Source organism: Chelon labrosus (genome assembly GCF_963514085.1).
Source record: "Chelon labrosus genome assembly, chromosome: 9".
Classification (NCBI taxonomy): domain Eukaryota; kingdom Metazoa; phylum Chordata; class Actinopteri; order Mugiliformes; family Mugilidae; genus Chelon; species Chelon labrosus.
Genome location: NC_140359.1, coordinates 17,052,277 through 17,080,119, shown reverse-complemented (window position 1 = coordinate 17,080,119; position 27,843 = coordinate 17,052,277). Strand labels below are relative to the sequence as shown.

Sequence of the window (27,843 nt, the reverse complement as noted above, 5' to 3'; positions counted from 1 at the left end):
TAGTTCATTTCCGTGCCTTTTATAATTGGCTGTCTCACATGTCAATCAACCTGCTGGCGCCAGCTGGATGTCAGGGCCCGCAGTAGTAGCAGTTGATGAGGAGGGTGCACGGTGAAAATACAGTGAGGGGTGCACGCATGTGGTCACTCTGCATGCTGAGGGCCAAATTCAAGCTGCTGAACGCAGGCATACGATTTAGAGGGCTAACTTGTATTTGGCGCCGAGCAACAGAATACACTCGCATACAGTGTGTGAATGCTAAAACACAAATAAGTGTTGAAGTGAGTGCAACCTCATGCTGCATGCTTTGACCTACCTCCTGCTGCAGAGACTGCTGCGACAATGTCATCCCAGCATGCATGCTGGTGCGCACAGCTACCCAAACACCTGTATGCAACCGCTCATCGACATGCTGTCTCCCCCGGAAGACACCCAGCAAGAGGAATGAGGAATACTCTTCTCCATTGTTTTATAAGGAGTTCTTCAGGAAGGGAATTATGAGAACAGAGGAAGAAAAGACAGCACTGCCAGACAGTAAAGGTGAGCCTTGAGGTGGGGAAAAAAAATCTATATATGAAGTTTGTCACTTACAATCTGTAAAATACAGAGGGACTCGTGTCAATGAGTGCTATCATAGGGTCCACTATGGACAAGATGAGCTTCTCATCTTCAGAGAGTACCATTTGTCTCCCTTGCACTATGAATCATTTTATTAGAGCGAGTATTCCCTCCCCCCAAACTGTGGATATCTCATTTTGTCAAAATAAAGAAAGGAAGAAGAAGGTTTCTTTCTGTCACAGTGTGGGGGCGAGAGAACGGATGGGATATGGAGAGACAGAAGGGAGAAGGGCCAAGGCACAAGATGAGGAGGGTGAAAGGGAGGAGAGAAATGCCAACGAAGAGAAGAAGGGAAGACAGAGTCAGACTAATTGCTTCAGTGCTGTCTGCTCATTTGAATGCTGACCACGGTTCCTTCTGTCTCACATAGTCATACACATGCTGATATGTAACGTAACGGTACTGACAATTACAGCAGGGAGTCACCGACCTATACACTCAAATGCACAGACACTAATTGAGATTAGGAGACAGAGAGGTTTAAAATGTTAAAAAGTTGCACAAGCTCTGTGACACAATCAGTTGATTCCAATAGAGTCACAGCCAATCAGGTAAATCTGTACAACTTTTTCCATGACTTCAACTTCAATGTTGACCTGCGAAGTCATCATGACAGAAGTAATTTTTAAAAAACATAGAGACCAGGTGTCCATAATGGACGAAGATATTGTTAACTATTTTAACTGTTTAAAAATTGCTCCACAAAAATAATTAGTAGACAGTAAAGAGACGGTGGTACAAATAATTGTTTTTGTCTTGTTAAGTGCTAAAAGCTTATTTCACGAATTGTCTATAAAAACTCTGAATTAAATAAAATTAAGTTATTTAAAGATAATATTAAAAGAAAGCACATGTGACTGACTAAGCTCTTTCTTGGGTGCCCTCACTGGTTGGCATGTTAGTGGTTAACTACTTGCTGCAGATCACCAAGCTTCCCCGCACAAAAACACGCAGGGAAATTTTGCTGTGGCAGATTCTGGAGTGGTCTTTGTTCAAATGCCAGGTCGAGTTGTTTTCTTCCATTCTTAAAATGAACAATTGTCTTTTAGTAATTGTGTGTAATTTGAAAGAAGAGAAAGCACACTCTTCCAGTCAATTCAACACATTGATCCCTTGCTTGTTTCTCCTGCTAAATTATGTTTATTTCAGATGAAATTATTGACCGACCTTTTTGTCCGGTGTCATTTTGTCGTTATTTTCCCAAGAATCAGCGACAAAATTTGATCGAGCGAGAAAATAAGCTTCTAAGTGACGGAAAGCCAGTGGAGAAAAAAAATAAATAAAAAAATAACAGAATGGAAGAAGCAATAAAAAATAAAAAAGTAAAGTTGGCTTGTAAACATACAATATGGCATTAATTAGTGTTGACTCAGTAGCAAGTTACCCCCCTGCCTTGGAGTTTGTGTGTGTGTGGGTGTATACCACCCTCTCAGCTTCCACAGTAGCCAGCAGAGGAACAAAGAAAACATGTGTTTCAAATAGCCAACTCCAGCACTCAGGCACTGGAAACACACATGTAATCACTACCGCATGTCAACAGCTACACAAACATACACACAGCGCATTGGAAACACCCAACATGTAAAGTTATGGACACTAAAACGCAGGGGCAGGAACACGCACGTGTAATCGAATCAATGTGCGGACAACAAACACTTGAAAATCCTTGTAAAACGCAGTTGAGAGCTTGAGGGTTGCGTGGAATAAATCCTTGATTACTGCTGCTCCTTTATTAACAAGTGTTTATTTGCGTGCCCCCGTGCATATTTCTGCCTGCATGTGTCGGTGGAGGAATGTGTCATGGAAGACCTTTCTTTCTTTCAGCATTCAGCACGGACTGACTAACTAGCTGACTGACAAAGGAACTGGCTTTATGTACAGGAATTTTAACAGCAGCTGTGAGATAGAAATCAATCCATTTTCTTCCCTTGACCTCCTCTGCGCTTCCCAGGACGGAGATTACATCAGGCCAATGGTTTCCTATCTCCTATGTGCGGCGAGATAATGGGAACAGCACTCGTGATTTACCCTTTAATTTCTGCATCCATCACTCTATCTTCCACCTTGTACCGTCTCTCAATAACTGTATTTCTTTCAATAAAACATACTCCTAGCAGGACTTCACCTTTAAGACTGAAAATAACCGTTGCAAGTAGGCTTTGGGGGTTCTACAGCACAGCAGTTCATGTGAGACTTACTTATCCAAGGGATATCTTATTACGTCCATTCATTCTGGAGCAAGAGCAGTGTAACCTTTTGACTGGGGAGCTAAATCATGGCCATTATCCACCGGCAGCGCTCGTTATTCTGCACTCCCTCTGCGGGACGGAGTGGTCCGATTGACTAACTGTTCCCTAAACTGTTTCCTTTACATGGAGGGAAGCAGAGAGGGGAAACGCTTGGAAGGAGGCGGGACGGTGAAAAAAGGGGAGACAGAGATGAAGGAAAGGATTGACCGTTTAAAAAGAAAAAACAAAACAGTTTTACTTTTCAGGGAGCAGACAAAGTTTAAGATTAGTACAAAGTAAGCCGTAGAGGGCGAGATGTCAGATTGATTAATTCTGCCAGAATTATTCCCCTCTCAGATGAGGTGTCATTTACCCAAAGAATCCATTGCAGACACACAAATGAATAGGGTCTTTTGTTCTATGTGGAAAATAAATTACAAGTTGAGACTGTACTTAAAACTAAATACGTGGAACATAGGAACACATAGGCAATCTATTTCCAAACCCAGTAATTCTAACCAGTTAGGGGATTGACAGTAAGACTATGTGTGTGCGTGTGTGTGTGTGTTTAAGCATCTGTGACCGTGTCTCCTGTAAGCCGATACCTCTTCCCCCCACTGCTGAATGCATGACATATGCCCAGGAAACAAATTAACCATTTTTGGTGCAACACAAAACGAAATGAATCCCCTATTTCAAACCAAACGTCTATGCATCTGTTCATATATATAAAGAATATATTTTTCCACAGTCTTTAATGGGACCACAAAATAAGGGTAATTTGTAAACTGAATGACAGTTATGTATATGTAAATCACAAATGGAGAGCAAAAAGAAACATTTCTGCTGAACGTGCAGGTCTCCTATATCAGATGATAACATACAAGAGAAGATAGAAAATGTATGGCATGTGTTTCGGTGTGTTACAGAGGAAAGGCGATTTATTTTGGAGCACTGCAGCCCAGCCAGCTGTAAGTTAATTTTTTTATTTTATTTTATCTATTTATTTATTTATTTATTTATTTGTTCTATCGTAGCAGCCGCAGCTCTGTGGATCATTTGCCTGCTAACTGCCGGGTTGTTATTCTGCTGCTGACTGACACCAACCTAATGGCTGCTAATGGTTTCTAGTTTTATGATGGCTTCCTCTTCAAATGAAAATGTAGGATGCAAAGAGCGGTTTCTTATTGCATTTTGTTTCCTTCAGTCGTCCGTCTTAGTGTCTCGCTGATGAGCTCGGCCCGTCTCCTGTCTTCTTCATCCGATGCCTTTGTCTGCCTTTCATTGGTCTTGTCGCGATCTTTTTTTAGACCGGCAATTTTTATTCCGCCTGATAGTCTTACGTTCAGGATGAACAATTATGATGGCTTAAAAACACATTTTTTGCCATCTCTGCATTTCTACTGTAAGTCCAGACCTGGATGTACCGTGTTATCACAAGTTAAGGAGTGATGATGCAGTGACATAGGCATAGGAAAGTTACAGAAATACAACCATGGACAACTACATGATATAGCCGAGGCATATGCCCAATAGCATGAGTTCATAATTTTATATTTAGAAAGTCTAATTTAAAAAATTTCACATTTGAAGTGACAGAGTGTAAGAGAAGTTCTCAGGCTATGTCCTGAGCAGGCAACAGAGAAGAGAACAAGCTGTGCTAGCTTTGGACCGGCAGGAACAGCAGCAATGTTTGCAAAAAAATATATATTTTTATAAAGAAATTCCTACAGCTGAAGAAATAGGCTACCGCAGTCACAACATCTTTAAATTATATTTGCACAACACGCACCTGTGAAGACCAAAGTAGGACAATAGACGTAAAATACGTACAACACCCCAAGAGAAATTGACCTGCGTCCGGGGCTGAGCAGCGAGGTTAAGGGTAGGATGATAGAAATGGCATGTGTGCATGTCCGCGTGTATGTGTGTTCCACGGATCCGGTATCTGATTTATCGCCGCCCTCCCACTGAGAGCCAGGCAGTGGCACACAACTGTCTGCGAACTCTAAAGCACACTCACTCTGTCATCCCCACCAGCAATTATTTTAAAGCCATGCAAAGTCTAAATGTGTCACTCCGCTCCGTTCTGCCCATTCCTTCCAATCTAGAAGAGTCCCAATGTCCATTATAAGCTAATAATAATAATAATTTGGTGGAGCTGAAGTCATTAGCTTCTCTGCTATGAATTGCCAGACTGACTGTAAGACAAAAACAGCAAGTAAAGTGAATAAATTAGGGAAATGGTTGGAGATGTAGGGCAGTACACAGTCACGCTGCTCTGGTCTCCTCTGTGAAGTGCATCCTTCTTCACCCTTCGCTGCCCTTTTACTCTTTGTTTCCTAGAGCTACTCTTCCCCGTCGCCCTTTACCCTCCATTTCTCTAGGAACACACACATATACACAGTCAAGAGCGCGCGCACCCACACACGTGCGCTCACACACACACACCGAGTGGCTTGTATTTATTTCTTGCCTTGCGTTTTTAAGCAATACTTCCTTTGCCACCAAACTTTTTAAACCTTTTTTTCTATGTACAATCATCATATATACTGGTGAGGACCTCTGGCAGTTCAAATTTAATGCAGTCAGAAAGAAAAAAGAAAAAAAAAAACAAACACTCCCACACCCGCTAGCACGCAAGCTTTATCGCAAACAAACACACATAGAAAGCCACCCCTGGCGCGCCCGCGTCTTCTCTCTGCACATGCCACGGCGGCTCTGTGCTCTCCCGCTTGCAGCCCGATGATTCCCAGCCCTGTCACTGCGGGCAATGGAATGTCCTGTCGCCGGGGGAAACGGAATGCCCTGCCACCGGAGGTAACGGAACGCCCTGTCACCTGCAGTAACGGAATGCCCTGTCACCCCTGGTAACGGAATGAAGACATAAACCTCTGCGACAGGCCAGACATGGAGGTATGACACATCCTCGGGACATGAGGTACATATGGAGAGAGGGGGAGACAGAAAGTGACAGAGAGATATCGTGGAGGGGGAGGGGGGGGCATGTTGCTAGGGTAGATCAGAGCAGGAGTACCAGTTAGCTAATGGGTCAGAAGTAATGTGACTTACTGGCTGTCAGAAGGTCTAAGAAGTTCAGTTTATAAGCTCAACCTAAATCATTTAATGTGCTTTATAAGTCTTGACAGCACAGTAGTTAGCCATGGAGTCTATTCTGGAGTCCAGTGTCTGTAGATTTAAGTAAACCAATCACAAGCCTGAATATTCACAACAAAGACAAATGCTAACAAATACAGACAGACAGCAGATAGCAGATAGCTACTTCTAATATTCAAACTTCTCTTATCTTTAACATGTCAAAACTTTAGTGCTCCTCCCTATTATAGGCTATTACAAGCTACCGGTGTTGCTGATAAAACCCGAACGTTATGTCCATGTGCGTTTATTAGCTCTCCAGCTGAATCCTTGTTGCTACTCAGAAACCATGAGGGCTTCCTCACACAGCTGCCGACCCCGACTGTGTAACCTTTCGCTTTAATTCTGTGACACAATGGATAGGAATGCATTAGGCTTCAGTGAGATTATCTTGTGAAATAAAGAAATTGGTGAATCTCCATAGAGCGGCACTGCCACTGCTGGCTACAGCTGCAGACCTCTGCTCTGGTTCTTCTTATGTTTGTCGTCGACGCCACCCACAAGACCTTGGTCACCGAACTAAAGCCATGTTTAGGTTCGCTTTCAAACATTCAGTGCTCTCTTGGAACAAAGATGAACCATTTGCTAATTAAATAAGTGCACACTCGTCAAGACAATGAATGAAATGATGACGTGGAAGTCATTTTTCCAGACAGGGATGCACCAGTGTGACTTTTTCTCTCCTGATGCCAATTACTAACTGCCGTAGCTAAAGGTGTTTTCTTAAACCTTTCTCTTTTCCCCAAATTCAAACTCTGTATATCTCACTCCATGGAAACTATTGCCATGATTTTTATGAAAGGTAGCAGAAGGCCAGGGGTTGTTGTGGCACTAACCGAGCCAACCGAGATTGAATTGATGAAGTGATAGTCGGATTTATGACTTGTAATTTCAGTCCAACCACCTGCACTTAATATGGATCAGTCACATAATGGTCAATACTTAATTTGCTTGATAAGGTGAGTACTGGCGCCGATGTCGGCTGGATGGTGCTTTCAGCTTTATAGCATTATAAAGTGCTCCACAAAGTTTTGGCATCTGAGAAACACAGAGTATGAGGAGAAAGTGGACTTGCTGGGTCTTACCCATGGAAGCCAATGCACCTCAATCCACTTACCTTGTCTTAACCTCACCGTGGAAGTTTACAAACTCAGTAGTAAATTCAAGTAATTTAATATTCCCTGTGTGCAATATCATCATACTTGCATACAAATTCTGTTTTCTTATTACTTGTTCCAGCAGTATGAGAGCGAGAAACTCCAGAACAACCAGAAGGCAAATAGGCCAACAGAGAGAGTCAGAGAGCAGCGGGCAGGCAGGTATATATGTATAGAGAAAGAAATTGACTCAGACAGAGGGAGAGAGCCACAAAAAAGAAAAAAAAAAATGACAGACAGACAGACAGACAGACTCAGCAGAGATCACAGCAAGGAACCCTAATTGAAAAAAGGCGAAAGGAGAAAATCATTAAACAAGCCCCACTGGTGTCTCCCTTATTAGATTCCCCTGCTGGTGTCATGCCGATTAAATCCCCCCTTGTTTCCCCTAACAAACTCTAAACTCTCCGACAATTTGTTAAGAAGAGGGATTATCGAGAATCGTGTGTATTTAATAGTTTGTACAAATGTCCGCTGAAATGGCTTTTTGTGCCCTCGCAGCCCCTCCGAGTTGCAATTTCAAGGTCCACATTCTGTATTTGTGCGGAGAAATAAACATATTCTATCAAGCGCTGTGGAGTGCGGACACTAATAAGACATTATTACTGCTGTGGTTCGGTAATAAAAATCCCAGAGGAAGATCTCCTTAATGCAAAACACCATGCTCCAGCTCTCTCTTTTTTTTTTTGCACCCAGTGCTCATGTCAGTAGCCACTGCCATCGCTATATTTGATGCACATACTGTATTGCATTGCAAAGACAGTTTGAAACTGGAAAAGTTTTAAAAACTTCAAAATACGTTCAGATGAAAGGACTCACAGGCCCGATCAGTTGATGCAGCCGTCTTTCTTTCTTTTTTACTCCTTGGTGTCCTCCATTTCACGTAATTTGCATTTTCTGTTTTCTGACATTTTAATACCGAAACACACCTAATGCGTTCTTCTCATGTCAGTAAGCGCTGTGTAAACTCAACTGACATTTCACTGTGCGTGAAATGTGTCTTTAAAGATGGTAAATAAATCCTGCTTTTTCTGCATCGCTCGTATTCCTGCTCTTGTAGTCTGTGTTACTTTTCTCCCTCTCCCTCATCATCAGCATCATAATATTTTCCATCTGCTTTGAGAGATGGAGACATAAACTGAGCCCGAGCCAGCACGAACAGCTGCAGGCATCTATTCCCATATATTACAGTACGCCTAACCCCCACATATTCCCTTTATGTCGAGCCTATCACCGAGTACACTAGACCCCATTACTCTCATTAGCTTTTACAGCACTTGGCTGGTTCAGCATTTGCATTTGCGGGGAGACAAGAGGACAGACTGCTGATATACTTTATGCAATATACAGTAGTCTGTATGTTATTTGAAATGTACTCAAAATGATGTTGTTTGTTTACGTGGTTTATACAGACTTATGGTGCGTATCTCCCAACATTAAAGCCAATTATGTTGCCGCGTTGGCAGATAATGTCCCTGGAATCCCATCACGACATGACTCGTAACAAATCAACAAAACAAATACAAGTCAATGATCCTGCAGAGATGTAATATGTAATTTCATTTACTTAAAGTTATTCTCATGGAAACATTATCTAAGAGATGCACCAGCCAAATTGACTTCTAGTGGCTTATTTATGATACAAGTTTAATTCAGGCAACTTCACTGCGGACTGCAATGACTTGGCAAAACTGGTATTTATGCATTCATGAAAGCACAAACATCACAAAACAAGTCATCCTACTTCCTTTTTTTCTTTTTTGAATTTGTAGAACAGTTCTCGTTTAAATTCTCTTTTCTGCACAGCACTGACAACAGTCACTACCATTATGTTATTATGAACCAAGTGACTCTTCCAGAAAATACAAAACCGCCAAGCCGAGTTGGGAGGCAGCTTCAAATAAAATGATGTCTCCTGCTAGCCTCAATATGTCTGAAACCAGCTGAGGTAGGGGAACAATTTCAGTGCTTTCAGTGTGCAGTTACAGCCATTCAAACCAATCAAACCACGGTGTAATTTCCCTATGTCTCCCACTACACGCGCTGACGGGACACAAAGTCTGTTGCTGTGACACTTTTTTTGCAAAGGAACATGTCTAACCAGCTGTACAGCATAAAGTACTGTGTCATTTAATATCTGACTGTCACATCATTTTGCAGTGCATTTTAATCAGCTGCTGCTGAAGTACCTTCTAACGCCCCAAATATGTCTGCAGTATGTGCTGATGTATTACAGTTTCAGCACTTTGATTCTGCATAAAGCCTTTGACTTTGAACTGAACTTAATGTGTAGCACATTTTGCATTAGCATGAGTGCAGGATATACGTCTACATACATCCCCCAACAGCACTCTGAAATGCATTTATAGCAGGTAGTAAGCTGTCTTTAGTGCCACAGAGGTCTGTCTGCGTTACAGTAATGGGCGAGCTTGGACTACACCGTATGTGCACATGTGGGTCTTTATTAATAAGCAGTGCCCACACCACCTTCTCATAGTGTGTGTGTGCGTTTCTGTGTCTGCATGCACGCACGCTCTGCGGGCTAAAGTCCCAGAACGGCTCGACAAGCTTAATACCATTATCAAGATTTACAGCGATGCTCATGTGGGACTTACATCAAAATGGTTGGTGCAAAGCACAGACAGAACCCATGTCCCAATTAGAGAGCCTGAGGAACAGCGGTACATGCACACAAACACACTCGAGCACACGGCTGGATACACAATACCCCCCCTCATACAATTTCACTATCTTTCTCTCTCAGACACTTCTGCATATTCGCAATCTCTTGAACTCTCTCTGACACACATGCAAAAAACACACACACAAACACACCACACTCCCCCTGGGGACGGCGCCTTTGGCCTTTACGGCTGGAGGAGGAGAAAAAAAAATGCTGAAATGGTGGAAATAAGGAAAGATTGAGAGTGAGGAAGTGAGAAAGAAAGAGAAGGGAGCAACATCCCAAACCACTCAAAATGAACCAGCCTCAGATTCAAACCAGCGGTGAGTCATATTCGATTATGTGATTTCAAAACTAAAACTTAAAGAACTACCAGTGTTTTTAGCCATCACGATCCTTTTTTTTTCTTCATAGGAGTACAGCATTGTTAATTTGCTAATGTCTGAACTTCATTTTGTATTACATATTTAGTATATTGCTAGAAATCACTAGTTCCCATTTAAAAGAGAAACAGCGTTTGAGTGTTTGCCAAAGACCGCGAATAAGTGTGTTTGCAGCCTACGTAATTGGACGTGTCTCGTCTAAAGTGTGCACGTGCACGTATGTGACCATGCATACGCGTTTCCAGAAGACCAGGAAAAGCTTTAATGATAGGCCAGAAAATGCAGACCAAGCATCTCCCTCTGCGAGTCTCAGAGAGACCAATTGAAGCACTGAGCCGGAGATGAGGGGAGCGCTGAAACGTCTGAGGTGCTTTGGAGTCTTTGTTCGCTGTAATAAAACATACCTAATACTAGATGCTCTCAGTGTCGATTCAAAACATCTTGATGATTCATTATTGAGTGCCAAAGCATTCTGTAATTCTCCCTTCACAGAGCTTTGGCAAGGAAACAAATGACCAATTTCAATATTGAACTGTCATGAATTATTCATGGTCTCTTGTAGGGCTTTAGGCATGGAAATTTTAGACGGCATAACCTTGTGTAATATCAAAACAGCTTGTAAGGAATAGAAATGCACAGAGCCCGATGAATTCTTTTGAAGCCTTGAGGATAGCACTTCAGAAGTTAATAACATAGTAAGACTTAAGTATATGCTTCATTCAGGTACATTTATGAAGACTTAATCAACCCTTTCTTCGACACCACACGGTGTTCTGCAGACACTTCTGGTGTAGCAGTGAAATAATATAATTTATGCATGGAAACCCCAAATTTAAAGTCCTGTGGCAGCTTTTATTGCTAAAATTGAAAGATGGCCTCTGGGCTGTTGGGTGGAAAAAAAAAATAATAAAAGAAGCAGTTATTCAATATGATCAATTCAAGTGGGATCCTTGAGAAATGGTTCAGGACTAACGAGTTGTAAAATGTACACATCAGAGGCACATCTATGTTGATGTGCCAGGCCTCGTTTGAATTCAACCGTAGCTCTAGGACACGACTCTATTTTCAGAATCAGACACATGAGTGATGGTGCTGTGATTTTTATAGATCCGTATAAGTAGTGCAGATATGAAATATGACTGAAATAGTCCCCCAGAAGTTGACAGAGGCATTGAAATGGAACATGTAGCTCTCCCCCTTCCCTGCTGAGTTATTGTTGCTTTTTATCTGCTCCCCTCTTCTTCTTCTTCTTCTTCTTTTTCACCTTCTTTCAGCAACCCTCTCTCCCTAGTTCTTATTCTTTTTCATCCTTTGTCTCTCTCACTAAGTTCTGCCTCTAGTCAGCATTGTCAGACACATCACTGACTATTTACCTTTCACAGATTCTTTCTGATACCCTTTCGGCCTTCTGTACCGCTTCCCTCTCTCCATATCGTCTGTAGCCTCGACTGAATTTCATCCCCTAAACAGAGAACTTAGAGGGAGAGTTGAGGAAGAGTGCAACAGCTCCACATACACCCACAGCTACACTCGTCACAAAGTCGCAATACGCGCATATACACACACACAGACACAAATGCATTCCCAGAGCAGAAGACAACAATCAATGTCGGGCAGTCACAGTTCAATAAGCAGACTAAACAATGTTGCTCCATTATTACTGTCTTGTTTAACCAACAGCACGGGAACAACACTGAGAATCAATACTACTGCCACGCGACAGAGTGTGTGTGAGAGTTTGTGTGCTCGCAACACCGAGGAACAATGTGTGTTTCTGACCCACTCAGTGGAGCAGCCAGCAAGAAAAAGGTCCTTGGTGATTAAATGTCCACTTAAGAAGACCTCGGAGACATGTGCATGTGTGGTTGTGCAAGTGTGTGTGTGTCCATGTTTTTTTCTGTGCGTGTTTTAACCAATTCCATGTATCTGACATGGGTAAGATGGTGAACCTCCTTTGATTGATTTTCTACCGGCAAACTGGCTGCAACACTAGGTCTACAAAAAAAAATTAGTACAATCTGATTTTGTTTCCACAGATTAGAGGGTCTTGTTTAGAGTATTGACTTTAGACAAAATAGAGGACCCCTAACCTGAAATAGCACCTTTAAGCCACGATACCTTTTGAACTTGTGTCTTCTTTCAAGTGTCTTGTGTTTGTCTTTCATTAGTGATCCCTTCCTATCGGATGCTGTTGAAACGGCTTTAAGGCAAATGTTGGAGGCAAATGTTTGAAAGACAGTCAAAGTCCTGCGTATCTGCTATATCATAGATCTCGGAGTCTAAGAAAATAAAGTGAAACTATATGCATAACAATATAACACTTGAGAAAGTATGTTTTCAGTCATTTTAAATGACTGATGTGTAAGATCTAATTCATCAGGATTGGCCTAACCTCAGAGGTCTCTGATGCTCAGGTCACTATACAGTCTACATAACCCTGATGGCACCAGCCTGTCTGAAACTCTAAAGCATTTTGTTACCATGACTTTGTGCTCAGTAAATAATTCATCGGACACACCTCCTCCGCTCAGCTCAGCTCTGAAGACCAAAAGTGATGGAACCAAAAGCTTAAAGGACTTAAACTAAACTCTACAGTAGCACAGTGAGGGGGAAACTATTCTAGGAAGGTGGGGACTGCTCCCAAACCTCAATCCCTTCAACACAGATGTCTTTCAGCCGAGGATTAAATGGGCAAGTGACACAGCATTTGCTCTCAAACTCTTAAAACTTAACAGTCCTGTGGTCTCAATCGCCAGAATTTGCTCAGTTAAAAGATAATAAATATTTATGACCAACTTTCTATTCAGGACCATGAAAGGCAATATGCTGTGGAATATTTTCATTAAATGATGGCTGATATGTCTAGAACTGATACCAAGCAAGGACCCCATGCATAACTGTCAGCCTTGGGTTTTCTATTTGTTTCTTTAGCAAGATTGCAGGATGGAGGTATCGTTTCTGGAAAATAGTTTCAGTGTTTTTCAACTCAGAACTGACAAGTTTGTCATTAGCTGCAAGTTTCAGCTCATTTTCAAACTTTCACAGTTGCAAGTTGACCTGGGGCCAAAACGGCAGCCCTGGCCTCATTTTCTGACAAGACCTCAGGACTAAACGGAGATAAACCAAAACCCTAGAGGGCCCCAGAGGAACAAGCAACACAAATAACCACAGCAACAATACAAGGATTTGGAAGAGCTAGAGGGAGCCGTGGGCATTGTCTGGCTTTAGTCAGCTACTTTCTGCTCCTTTTGAAACCGTTCCTTGGGTGTGGATGACATTTCTTAGAACAGAGAAGGGGGGGGAAAAAAAAACACTTCAAATGTTTCTGCAAAGTTTTCCTCCTTCTGCCTTTTGTTCAAAGTTTAAATCTCCCCTTCCCCCGGGAAAGAAAGAAGGAAGGAGGAGAGAAGTGAATAGACTCGGACCGAAGCGGAGAAAGATGAGAGAAGGTGCAGAGGAGAAAGAAGCCCACAGATGGACACCGAGTGTTGAGAAAACAGAGGCTTCTTTTGAAGTGGTGATATAACCCCGCTGTGACACTATGACACAATTCTAGCGCTCATTCATCTGCTCTCAGGAAAAGTAACCCCATACACATGATTTCATTGGCACAAATGTGAAATATATAGCTTACAGATGGCCACTTGCCACACAGTACATACCAGAAAGTTTATTTCAACAAGTAGGCAACAATGTCAGAATTGTGCGCAGCTGCTACAGTTGCAACTAATTTATTTGAGGTAGATGTTCAGACATGATGTGGACCAACTCAGCGGTGGTTGGTGAAAAATCTAAAAAAGGAGACACTTGGACAGAGATGCACAAACTAAGAACACTGACAACATGGAAATAAATGGCCCGGTCATAATATCCCCATTAGGATCTAAAAAAAAAAAAAAATTATTATTCCATGTCAATTTAATATGTTTCTATGGTATTATATATTTTTTCCCAAGTATAGTTAGCCTAATGTGCAAAATGTGGGATTCAGTGTTTTGTAATTATTAACTTACTCAAGCTCAACATTTAATCTCATCATATTGTGAATATTATGAACATATTAAATGGTGGTGCGGTGTAATATTACAATATTTATTATTCTTCATATCAATTATATTAAAAGTTTGAATGACTTTGGTTCATAATAAGGCTGAGGGATGTGCATTCTGTGAGAATAATGGAGATAATGAACGGGTGCAACTGTACAGGTGTCTTTCCCCGCCTTTCTGAAACTCCCAACTGCCAAAACAGCAGATATGGTCCAAGAGAGTGACAGGATATGCAAAAACCTGCCAAGGACACAACAGATACTGCATATGGAGACACAATGTCTATCCACACTTCTGCTTTAACTGCCAAACTAGCCATTCAGTGCCACTGTGGGTGTTTGCTTGTGTGCGTGTTGGCTGCCCTGCCTGGAAACCCCCCCCGCAAGCTAGCGCCGAACAGGGCAGAGACACTTGTCCTTCAGTGGTCTGAGTGTACGGGCGTGTACGTGTGTGTCATTTCCCAGTACTGCCGCGCCAATTGAGCCACATGTCACTGGACGCTGTGCCAGTTTGGGTTTGGAAAACCGTTACTGCACCAGTACGCCAGCTGCGCCTCGGGGAGGAGATGATGATGATGATGTTGATGATGGCAACGAAAAAAAAAAAAAAAAAAAAAAAAGACATAATATCTGTCTGAAGTCCAAAACTCTCTCTGAAATGCGCTGGAGTCGGGTCTTTGATATGATACACCTGTGTGTCATTGTGGTCTTTTGATGTACTTCATTAAACAGTGGCCTCTCTGAGTGGAATGGCATCCCCTCACTTCTGGGACTACTTTCTATTATTTCTGTGAAAAGAGAGCTAATCTCTTTGTTGCATGCTCAGAATGAAACAAAGTGTGTGTGCACGTGTGTGTACGCGCCACAAAACGTCACCAACATTCAAAAGCCACAGTAGGAGCTGCACCCACAAAAAAAAAAAGAAAAAAAAAGAAACAGCTCCTCCATGCAAAATGTCCCAGCACAGAACGGTTTCATGGGCAAATAATTGTTTTTATGTGGTGACAAAGGTTAAATCATCAAAGCATCGAAAATACGTTAATCTCATCCGCAGTGGCCGTTCAATCCTTGGAAAGCAACACGAGACCACATCATCCAAACCAGCACTGATTTGATTAAAGAGTGTTGCACATAACCAGCATTTCTGTTTCGTAAAATACAGCCACTCAATAGATTTAAATGAGACTGGAAAAACAGCGGTACATTCGTTATTGACTAAGTTGTTTACGACATCAAAGTAGAACTGTAAATTCTTTTATAAAATCAGGACATGCTTCCAGTCATTAGACTTGAGTGCTAAAAAAATTAAGCATTATAAGCTTCTGGCATTGGAAGGATTGCCGGTTTCTTACATATTTGAGGTCCAATTTAGCTCAGGCCTTGCCTCTTTAACGTTACCATGATGTGCCGTTCTATTTTTTTTCCCCCTCAGATCAAGCGTGTGTGTGTGTGTGTGTGTGTGTGTGTGTGTGTGTCAGCAACATGCATGTGGAATTTCATCTAGATTTCATCAGCTGTCAAAGTACAATGGGGAGCCCCAATCTACCCCCTAACACAACACAGATAACGATGTGACACCTCAGTGTTTCATGAGCAATGTGTCAAACGTAGTCCCTCTCTGATTTAAACCCGTGTAATGACAAAAATATGGCTGGGGGGGCGGGGTTTAAACCACTGACTTAATCAATAAAACAATAAAGCAGAGGTTTTGATATTACAGATTTACAATGGAGTTTGTGAAAGAGAAGTGGTTTAATATTACACTTTAATTCATTACAACTTGTCGTGTCGCAAGTCTTTATTTGACATTTATTTCACATTGCATATTTTGTCATTTTAGCAGAAAGGAAAATAATGGCAGCAAAGTGGAGCTTTTCAAATGACTTTCCTATCAAATACTGTGGCGGATTCAATTGATCAACAAACAACACAAAATAAGCTGCAACTAAGTGCAAAAAGCACACAAAGCAAAACGCTCGCAGAAAACCTTGGGAGTTGAAATACGAAATACCACAAGCAGAGGGAGTAAGAAAAAGTGTGAAAGAGAGAGACATTCTTAGGGTCACTCCAAAGGTTGTTTCTTTAAAACATCAATAAATGTTGTAAGACGACACAGCCCAAAGAGCCAGAGGGGCTGAAAGGAGCACGGTTACCAAGTTATCACACAAACACACACACGCGCGCGCACGTGCACACATACATATAATCGTGAGAGCACAAACACACAAAGTCTGTGTGGGAGGGGATCAATGAAAACAAAGCATCGCTGCAACACGCTATAAACAACAGCACAAAACAAGTCAGTAGGTCTGTACTTTTATAGCTGTACTGCTGAGTCACAATGTTGAGCGCCCATACTAAAAAACTGACTTTCGCTGTGAGAGAGGTTTGAAATCCCTCAGTCATTCCGAACAACCGTAAAGCCTTTGTCCATTGACCTCACCACCTTATTCAATTTTAAGTCTCTTTAGACAGAGTCTTGCTCAAAAAGAAAAATCTGATCGTCTCCAGCAGCTGTTGACTTTCTACTAAACTGGCAGCAAACAGTTGACCCTTGGGCTTTTTAAGCTGCTGTAGTTTGGTTACAAACATATCGATAGCCATATTTAAAAAATAAATTATAAAGAGAAAGAAATGTCAGCAATATTCAATGTGAACAACCTTTGCCTTCAAATCAGATCCAGCTCTCCTATAAACTTTGCCAGAGCAAGGTACTTGAAGGTTGCTTCAAACATCTTAAAGAACGTGTCAAAAGCCTAGTACCAAGGTTTGTCTGCATCTCTTCAATATGATATAAAAATAACGGACTTACCTGAGTTTTTTAATCTATATTCTCATTTCACTCAAAACCAAAGCATTTTTTTTTTCAATATAGGAGCTCTCGACATCAAACAAATGCATGAAACTCAAGTATGAAATGCACACCATCATAATGTGGGAGTATGACCTTTGAAAACAACATCCAATCTGTTCTCTGCAGTCTGAAAAGGCAACAAGGGCTGAAGACATTCTGAAAAAAAAAACAGAAAAAGAAGAAAATGTTCTTCTACAGAAACTCGTGGAGACAAAGGCAACCAAGCTCACACAGAATGGGAGGATGCATTTTTCATCAAATAAAAACATCCCTCTGCAGAACTGGTAACGATGATTTCGTGTAGCTTAGACCCACTTTCCTCAAGACCCAAGGCAACTCTCTACTGTTTTCATATCAACCCAAATACTTGTCTATACTCCAGAGCTAGCTCTATTTTGGAGCAAAACAAACTTCGGCTTTACGTTGTTAACAGGTCAGTTTTATCCAATTAATCTTGGGCACAGAATGAATGCCTGCATTTTCACAGTAGCTACAGTACACGGTCCTTTGTCCTCATTATCTGACAACACTTTGCTCTTGGACTCATTTAAATAAAATGAGTAGATCATGTCTTCATTCTCAACCTCTGGAGGACCACACCTTTAACCTCACCATAACGTTAATCAATATTCCATTATACAAAGATGGAAGTAGTGAGGTGTGACATCCCTCTATTGGTTTATAACGCGGCCAGGTAAGAGCTAGGGCCAAATCATGCTGTCCAAGTCTATTTGTCCACAAGGTTCAGTGTGATGCAAATTTTGTCAACTGCTCAAGTCTGCGAGGATCCATGCAGTCCCCTCCGCAGAAGTCCACATGTAGCCCACGCGTGTGCAAGGGAAACAGCTCGTAATGAGAAGAGGCTGTGTGATGAGATTATCGCTGCTAATAATGAATCCTGAAAAGAGTAAAAGGACACACAGGTGGCATTTACACCTGTGTGTCCTTTTAAAACACTCCAAACATCCTGTGCTATGTATGCCTGCTGTGATTGAAGGGGAAGGCAACAAACTTCAGCTGCAGGATATTGTACAGAGTTTCAGTTCAATCTCTAACTAGCTGATATACTTTGCAGCAAAAATCCTGGACTTAAAAGAATAACATCACACCTATCCTTGAAGAAAAATCGACAGGAAACCTGGGTTTTACTCTGTTTGCGGTGAAAAGGAGGGTCTGCATCCACTGTCTGCTTCTTGCTTCTTATTGGACTCCAAACAAGGAATCTGAGGCGTTATTTCCAGACCCCCGAAAACACAAGCTGCTTCCTCTGACCTAAGCAAAAATACCGTTGGAAACGATGACGAATCCACACAAGAGCTAATGCTAACTACATTAGCCATGTAGTGCCAACAGGTAGTCTTTCATTTCATTTTCCAACAATTTGTACGGCAGTATCATGTGTGTGTCTCGCTCGTTTATCCCATTAACCACACAGTACTCCTGCATGAAGGAAATTACCACTTAATTATTTAAGCAGTGGCTCCAGAAGCTCCAGCACGGGCCAAGTTCAGGAGTCATGGAAAGCGGCGGGCAAGAAAACTGTCCATCAGCCCCATGAAGGCCATTAAAGCCTTTGTATCTCATTAACAGAGCAATAATTTCAAAATTGACCAGCCGCACACTAATTAGATGGCTTAAATTTAGCAAGTCAGGTCTAATGACTAGTTGGGGAAAAAGAAATCGACTTAAAATTGCCAAAGAGAACTGACACTCTTTGAATGGGGATTTGTCGAAAGCAGAGTTTTTTTTTTGTTGTTTTTTTTTTTGTAAGGATGTAGCATCTAGAGGGCGTTGGAGGGGTTGCACGGGTAGTTTCACTTTGGCTGCAGCCTCGTTCAGTTAAGCAGAGAAATCAGAGACGCAGGTACAGAAGAGCAGAACAGAGCGAGCATCAGTGACACAGAATGGACACTGATGGACGGTCACAACGTAAAAGGAGGAGCTGGGGTGGAGGTGGGTGGCAAAGCAAGGCAGGCTAGAATTTAAATATGCAACATGATGCTTCAGCTGAGCAGTGAGCTGATAGGGGCTGGCTTATAGAGTGAAAATATCAGCTTGTGAGCTGAGCTTCACCACATGGCATGTCCGAAACGACGCTACGCTCCATTTGTTGCTCGCTCTAATCGCAGCCCTTAAATAGAACAAGTGAAACCGATGCAAACATCATTACCTCCTTGCACTTCCACGACTGTAAATTCCAGTGGAGTCACCCCCCTTTGTTTAGTGTTTTGTTTTATCAGATCGCTTCCCCCTCTAAGAGAACTGCAGTTAATAGCTAAGACTACCAAATTCTTCCCTGCACTTCCCTATATCTCGCTCCTTCCACATGCTCAGCGTGCTCTGCCTGTTTTTTTTTTTTTCCCCTATCTCCCCTTTCGCCCTGCTTCTTTTTTTCCCTAAAGAACAAAAGATTTCAGGAGGCAAGATCATTATTCTCTCTCCTTTCACTCCACTCTCCACCTACAGCGCCTTCCTACCTGTGTTCCCTTTGGGATAGAGAGAAAAAAAAAATGCTGTGTGCGTGGATAATTCTGGAAAATAACAACGTGATATTTCATCCACACGCGCGCACACACACACACACACTGGACACATAAAACATGCCTTGTCAGCAAAGTCACGCCCATATTCATTAGCCACTTAGAAGGCTGTGTTCAAATGAATCAAAGTAAACTGCTTACACCTAATCTTGTCGCAAGCTGAGTAAAAAACACTAGATTTGTTACTACACTGATGCGGAGCCAAAGTAAGTAAAAGGAATTGCAATGCCAATACCAATCAAAAAAACTTTCTGACGTTTTTGCGCTTTCTTACCTCTGTGTGTGTGTGTTAGACTCTTGTTTTTCCTAAACCTACACATGGACCAGTATAGTAAATTACATCATGTCTAAAGCAGGAAAACAGGCGACCAAAAACCTTTTTACAGCACACGCTAAATCCCCTTTTTCATGGCATCCTACAGAATTACAATGTACTCCTGTGTGTTTGTGTGCATGCGCATGTGCACACGCTGCAGTCGTAAGCCTAGAAGGTAAAACGTTACAGTGGTGATTATAGTAATTATGGTTTCAGGTTTTTGCATATTCCTTCAGATGGACCGCTAGATTACCAGACAGTTTTTGGCACAGAAGGAGAGAGAGTGTGTGTGTGTGGGGGGGGGGGGAGAGTTACTGTTGGGGCTGAGGGAGAGAGGGGCTGTGTTGTAGAGGCAGCAAGGAAGAAAAAAGAGGAGAAGAAAACTAGCAGAAAAGGAGGAAGTGAAAGGGAGAAGGTGAAAGAAAAGACAGAGAGACCAACAAAGGAAGAGAGAGTGTAGTGGTGAAAGATACAAGGAAGAGAAAGGCTAATCCTTCAGGCAGATTCCCAACACCGCACAGCCCACTTGCTTGTTCCCTCCTCTTTCCCAATCCTCTCTCCACACACAAGCCGGAGCTGAATGGGCTTTTACGGTACAGCTTTGTTTCCTATGAGAAAAAAAAAAAAGGAGCGTGAATGTCAAATTCTCAACCAAAAAAAAAAAAGAAAAGAATGAAAAACGAGAAAAGAAAAGCGCTTTCTCTTTCCTCCATTTCACTCACTTTCTCTTCTCTTTATCTCCACGTTATTCAGTTGCACTGCACTTCTACTCCTAGCCTTGTTCCTCCTTTCTTTTTTTCCTTCCCTCTACTTTCTCACACTCTCAATACAGGACAATGCACGTAACAAGCTTTCGGGGGAAACAAAAAGGACCCCGGGTCCCAGCCTCGTGGACCCCCTGTCGCGGCACGTCGTATTTTCTCAATGCGGCTTAATTACATATTCATGCTGACACAAATAAGACTCCCTTGCTCCGGCACACAAACACGCCACTCAGCCAAAACACCCAACACCCATCTGCTGGTCGTGTGTCTGCCCTCAAGGAATTGTTCTCTCGAAAGAGTCCACGCATATGTAGAAGTGCGTTTGTATCTGCGTCTGCGCGCGTGTTGACAGAGTGACACCTGTGCGACGTGGCGGCCCATAAGTTTAAGCACTTCAGACATCTGTGACAATACTGTAAAAACCATACACGCATCGAAAATCTGCAGCCGGTCGTTAATAAGCGTGCCATAAGCAAAAAATCTGGAGACGCAGCAGACTGGTGCTTTGGCATGGATCCAGACAAAGTGTCAAGAGACAGACACAAGAAGGGACAGAGGATTAAGCTGAAGAGGCAGAAGTTGGTCTTTTCACACAAAGAAAGGGGAGAAAAAAAAGTGTCTCTTGTAATCGCTTGTCTCCAATAAATGCAGCTCGCTGCTTGTTGTTTTTGAAGCAAATAAACCGACCCGAGCTATTTATTGGCGGTTTTACGGTATCAAATAAAAAGAATATATAGACCATGAAAAACCTTAAGCTGCCGGCTGTGGACAGAGGCAAGGCCTTAAAACAAAGAGATACAGGGTGAGATTTCAATGGAGAGCAGCTGGCATTGTACGGAGCTCCATTTCTCGACTTGTCTCTTTCCTTCTTTCCTTTTCTTTCACTTCCATCTATCTGTACTGGACTATACGTGTGTGTGTGTGTGTGTGTGTGTGTGTGTGTGTGTGTGTGTGGTGGTGGGTGTGCGGGTGTGTGTGTGTGTGTGTGAAGGCAAACGCTCTCCCTCCCTCTGGCTGACTGATGAGTTTCTGTGACAAAACACACACACACACAGACACAAAATGTCCCGCTGCTTGTGGGCCCCGTTCGGAAGAGCAACAATATGTCCACTGTTTTTGGCTAGACTCTAATTAAACAGCATAAATCTAAGCAGAGAGAGAGAGAGAGAGAGAGGGACAGGGACAGGGACAGAGAAAATGATTATTATTTTTTAAATGCATCCAAAGTAAGAAGGCAGATGGGAAAGACAAAAGCAGGACAGAGGAAAAAAAGGAGAAACACAGTCAGAGAGAAAAATGGGGACAAATGACAAGCCAGAGAGACTGAGACGATGGACGACGGCACAACAATCTGCGGCCTGGCACGCGGTGGTAGCGATTTACCAAGTCCAACCGTCTCCTATGGGGATCAGAGATGCACATCCTGCAGTATGCTGGCACCAAAAGATCTTTTCTATAATTTGGCTTTACCAAACTAATTTATTCAATAAGGATTTTATATTACTTATATAAGTGAGAGGTATTCCGTAGCAATATGATTGTTTCCACAGTAATTTTGACCTAGTTGCTGGTTTGCATAATAATCTGACTTTTTTTTTTAACACTGTGTTGCAGGACTGCTTGGGACCAGTGGGAACTATATAGTAGGCCATTGATTGAGAACAAACAGCGTTTTCTTAGTACCACCATCCCACACACAGAGACGAACACACACACAACTAACTAAAACAAAAAGCCTGGAAATGAGAGCACCAAATGAGGCCTTAGGTTTCGCAGGCCATGAAAAATGTATAATGCCAGATCTTTACATGAAACTCTAGAAGGAATTAGGGCTAACAGCAGGAGACGCTGGGAATCAGTTTCAGAACATTTAGCTTTCTCTTTTTCTTCTTTTCCTCCAACTCATTGGTAAACACACACACACGCTCACACACACACACACGCACAATGGTCGGACACACACACACAGGGATGCATTCTTATGTTCCATCCCGGGTTTTTCCCCCGTGGAGAGCGGAGAGATAGTAAATGCAAGTGGTGTGACGCAGTTTGTCGACACAGTCTTTTGAAAACCGCACTACTTCAAAAACCAGATTCCATCTCTCCTTTCCTCTTTTCTCAAAGAAAAACATGACGTTCTCTGCCGCTACACAAACAACCCAAGTTCTGGCTCTTGATTCTTGAAATAGGCCAAGCAGTAATTGCTATGTTTTCAAGAGAACCATATAGATATATAGATATATATTCACAGTGCTGCAGGTGGACAGAGGAGGTCCAGCATTTCCACAATAAACATAAAGTGTACCCAGTGAATACATGAACATCCAAGGCCACAGGCAATGAGTAGAAAAAAGGTCAGAAAAACCCATTCAGAAGCTAACAGAGGGCACTGACTGACTGAAAGGACAGAGATGGAGAAAAGGTGGGTGGGAAAAAAAAAAGTGTCATCACTGGTCTCACTTAAAGTGAGAGTCTATGAAATCTATGGATGAGTAAGCAGGGATAAGAAATGTGAAAGAAAAAAAAAGACAGAGAAGCGAGGGAAATCTGCCGTCACTAGGCTGCTGCTAGCAGCAGGAGGGTCTTCGATACAAAACAACCTCAGAAACAGTCAAAGACTTCCTTTCACACACGCCCGTGAACGCCAGTCCAAACACACACGCACACACACACCGAGTACACTTGCATACACACTCTAACACACACACAGTGCAGACAAAATGCAGCATTGTTTGACCGCAGAAATATCTTGCCGTGCGTGTGTATGTGTGCGAGTGTGTGTGGCAGTCAGTCAGCTTGTCAAGTCCTAGTGGAGTGATCAAAGCTGGTACAAACCACCCAGAGAGATCTCCCTTCCTCACTCATTCATCCTTTCCCTCTCTCCCTCTGGTGCACAAACTCCATCAGATTTACCACATAAAACCTGCTTGACCAATTGCACCGCACTGGCTGGAGCTGCACAGCCAATCAAAGTGGCCTATTCAGTTCCAATAATTCCCAGCTGTCCCCCTTACAAGCGCTGAACCCTGGATGGCTGGGCTACACCATGGGACAGGATCAGAACATAATGGGAGACAGCATGGGAGCTCTGGCAATATCATAATGCAGAGTGCGCGCGCATGTATAGACACGCATGCAACGAAACACCGCGCGAGCTCTGCTGGAACACCGCGATAGTGCCAAGTTCACACACAAACACACACAAAACTGCGCACAAACACACACACTCCACAGGAGTTCTCTGAGACCATCCCGAAGCTGCCAAGTTTATGAATGCACACACACACACACACACACACACACACACACACACACACCTCATAGAGTGGGAGCACTCTCAGCACATCCTTACACCTCGGCACCGACGCGCTTGCGCACATACGCACCTACGCACCGGCACCCACCTGTAAACACACAAGCTTCCACAGATTTATTTCACACCGCTTTAAATCAGCTTTCTGCAGTTCAAGATTCAATTTCGAACAAAGTAAACGAGTATCCTGGAATAAATGTGTGTGTGTGTGTGTGTGTGTGCCGGATTTGAGCTGGAGCACAACGCGCCACACAAATATGAAGTGTGTAACCAGAGCCCAACAAGCAAATGCTGGAACATGAAATTACTGCAAGGCCGTATAAAGCAGAAACAGGCCAAAAAAACGTTTACACCCCATAGTTACTGAACCAAGTCATCACAAAAAAAGAAAACAAGGGCACTTTTCAGACTTCGCATGGTAATCTTGACACCCATTCATTCCATATCAAATGTAAGGGAGCTTAGCTAATGGCTTTTTAATAGGTCCAACTGCCTGAGGGCGGGGCTCGGTTTGAGGGTGGACACATGCACTCGGCCTGGCAGGAGAGGATCTCGGCTAACACGCTCCTCTCATTGTGTGCGCACATGTGAGCCGTTGAAACTTTTCCACAATGTAACGCACATCCTGTACTGCTCCAAAGCAGCAAGGCGAAGAGAAAGACGTGCCAGACTGTATGACTAAGTGCTAAAAAAAAAAAAAAAAGATGATTAGATGTAAAGTAAAACGACTTGGAGAGAAAGCATTGTGTGGGATAAGTGTACTCAAAATGGAATTAACACAAAAAAAAATGAAAAAATCTGACTTTCTGAGGGTGCTCGTGATTCATCATTACCAGGTTCCACAGTAGTGCCAGCGTCGTTCCCACAAACTTCATCATCCTTAACATCATTAGTCATGACCTCAAAAACAAACCCCGCGATTAAACTTGCCAAACGGAGTTAAAGCTTGAGGCAACAACTGACCACAGGACACTCAATGATGCATGAGCAGCAATAAACAGCAGAGTAACTCGATTCATGCTCCTATTTGTATTATCGTTCAAAGACGAAATGTGCACTGATGCAGGATTTGGAATTTGAAGGAGGCTCTCTGCCTGAAAGGAATGGGAAATTCAGAGGATCGGCTATGTACACAGAGCAGCCCACTCCCCCACGGTTGTGTCGTGTTTGTGTGTTTCGCCCCATTCAACAGAAGAACTGACGGAGTGGCTCCTCACACACAAAGAGACAACTTCAGAGACATGAGCCAAGTTGTTTGAAACAGAGAAATACAGGAAGCAAACACAAGCCAAAAGAAAGCAGGAGCGGAGATCCGGAGAGATATAAACCTTTGTAACGGAGAGCGGAACGAGGGAAGGTTTCATCTGCCTGGAAAGCATCAACAGATTGATTTTCCAATTATCAGATTTCTCTACTAAAGTCAAATTGAGTCGCACGCTCGTGGCGAGGTGCAATTTATCAGAGGTGGGCGAACCCGTACTCAAATCGTGTCCCTAAATTGCAATGTATTGATTTAACAGTAAACCAATAGAGAGCGGTTCTAATGAATATTGGAGGGAGTTACTGAATTGTTGTTCCCCAGGGCAACAAGAGAAAGGTGGCGGCAACATCATGGCCAATTACTACCCAAATTCAGCACAGAAACCAGAGGCCAATCTGTGATGTCGATACCAATTTATAGTCTACATCCTGGTGCAGACTACTGTAGGCTATCTTTAAAGAGGCTTTCAAGTGGATTATTAGTTGCATAATAGGAGGTGAAGACTCCAGCAGCAAAGTCTAAAGATATTACATTAAACAGAGGATCAAATCAATTCTCTGATACATTGCAGGGAGAACAAGGTAAACTTAGTTGGGCATTAATCCTTTTCGGTGAACATTAACAAGGCACAAGTCCTCCCTGTGAAGGTCAGCGAGTGTGTGCGGAAGGGAGACACATTTTATCAAGTTGTGAATCTCACAGGCTTCTTAGGAAATAAAACGTCTAAATCTGTTTATGCTTTACTCACTCTGTCTGTGCCCTGCAACATCCCTCACAAATCCCAGCCGTAGTGGGTGGCTGCACGCCACTCTCCAGAAATATCACTTTAATATTCCTGTTATGCTTCACTTGGGGCGTATAGTGAATGCAGCTCTAATACACAGCACCTTATCATTTTCACAGCCCCGGCGCATTCACACCGTGCGCTGAGCTCTCTTCAGGTTCTATCGGTTAATCGTGGATGATTGGATGATGTTGTGGCATTATATCTTTCCTTTCAGCTGTGTGGTTTGCAGCGTGTTCGCAGGGGTCATAATTGCCTGTAAGCTCCCGGACTGTTTCTGACTTCTGATCAGTTTTCCAGTCGGAGCAGTGAAGCGTACGCGTGTTATTTTGCGAAGTGCTCCGCAATGAGACACCACGCAGGCTCATGGTTTCACCTCAAATCTGACTTCATCCTCTCTGTTCATTTGCTGGTTTAAATATAAATAAATAAATAAATAAATAAAACCGAAACAGTCCTCTCAAACACTGCAATATTCTGAACCGACGGGGACCAGAAGTGTTCCACGGGAGTTTTTACAATTATTCTGGTTCTTAACAGCGAGAACCAAAGCTCCTTTGGGACGTTTTAGTCAGCCTTCTTTCAATTAACGATATATTTTCAGTCTTCCAACATCAATTACTAGTCGTATCTCGTAGGGAAATGCGTGCTTTTGCCTTCCGATTTGAACAGCACACTCTCAGCAAGCACCAATTCGCGTATATGTGGTTTACACATTAAGATGCTCAGCGTAAAACGCACCGGCATCAACTCAATTTGAACTGAAATAACCTATCGCAAAATAAAGTGTGCCTCCCGGACAGGGGCTACTTCTGCCTCCGTCTAGTACCTGGCATGCGCCACTGCCACACAAACGCATCCCAGCGCCGAAGCAGAAGGTCCATCACTTTGAAGCGTGTGAGGTGCATTTAAGTAGTTAGGAAGGAGTCGCGCTCCCCTCGGCTTACCTTGGGCGACTCCTGTGTGAACCAGCACCAGGAGAACCAGGATCCCCGGCGCGGCGCACATTCTCATTCTCACCAAGCTGGAGCACCGGAGTGCTACTCCACTTCTCTGTCCACTTTTCCCCATTACAAGGCAACGCGTAATACACATAAACACACAAAACTCCTCCGTCCACGGTGGGGGAAATTACAAACCCCCCTCCCCTCCAGCACAGGATCTGCTGATTGAGTCCAAAACCAAAGGGGTAAGGTGCGCAGCCTCTAGTCCCGACGTCTGAGTCCGTCTGAAAGGGCGCAGGTTGAGCTGTGGTGGAGGTGGTGGAAATTACCGCGGGGTCCCTTCACTCGTGTCAGCGGCACGGCTTCCTTGCCACTAAAGCTCCGCTTTCCTCTCCGTGCGCTCCCTCCTTCTCCACTCTCTCCGTTTACGCAGAGAGAGAGAAATGCCACCGCCCTCTGGCTACCATGCGAGACTGTCTATTTCTCCCTCTCTCTCATTTCCACCGATTCCCTCTTTCCTCTCTTTCGTGCCCAATAGGTGAACGCGAGAATGGAAACCTGGCTCAACGCACCTGACTTTTAATACATGAATAATTTTGCGTTTATAATGAGAAGCAGCGTTTGTCCCACTCGCTCTTTACACGATATTAAAGGTTTTAAACAACCTCATTATGTGTCGTCCAGACTGAAACTTTATAACTTTTTAATTTGTTGGATTTCTTGTATTGTCTTGTTCGATTTGTACAGTATGTTTTTAATGTTTTTCTAATGTATTGTGTATTTAATTATTGCGC

At 42.9% G+C, this 27,843-nt stretch overlaps 1 protein-coding gene across 1 annotated transcript in view; it reads right to left on the bottom strand.

Annotated features, from left to right (window-relative positions):
* unc5ca (unc-5 netrin receptor Ca) overlaps nt 1–27,379 on the bottom strand; it is a 184,168-nt gene extending 156,789 nt beyond the window's left edge. The window contains exon 1 of the mRNA XM_084552055.1: nt 27,053–27,379. Within this exon, the coding sequence (XP_084408181.1) occupies nt 27,053–27,200 (148 nt within the window). The 5' untranslated portion in view covers nt 27,201–27,379. The remainder of the gene's footprint in view (nt 1–27,052) is intronic.
* Nucleotides 27,380–27,843: the final 464 nt, after the last annotated feature.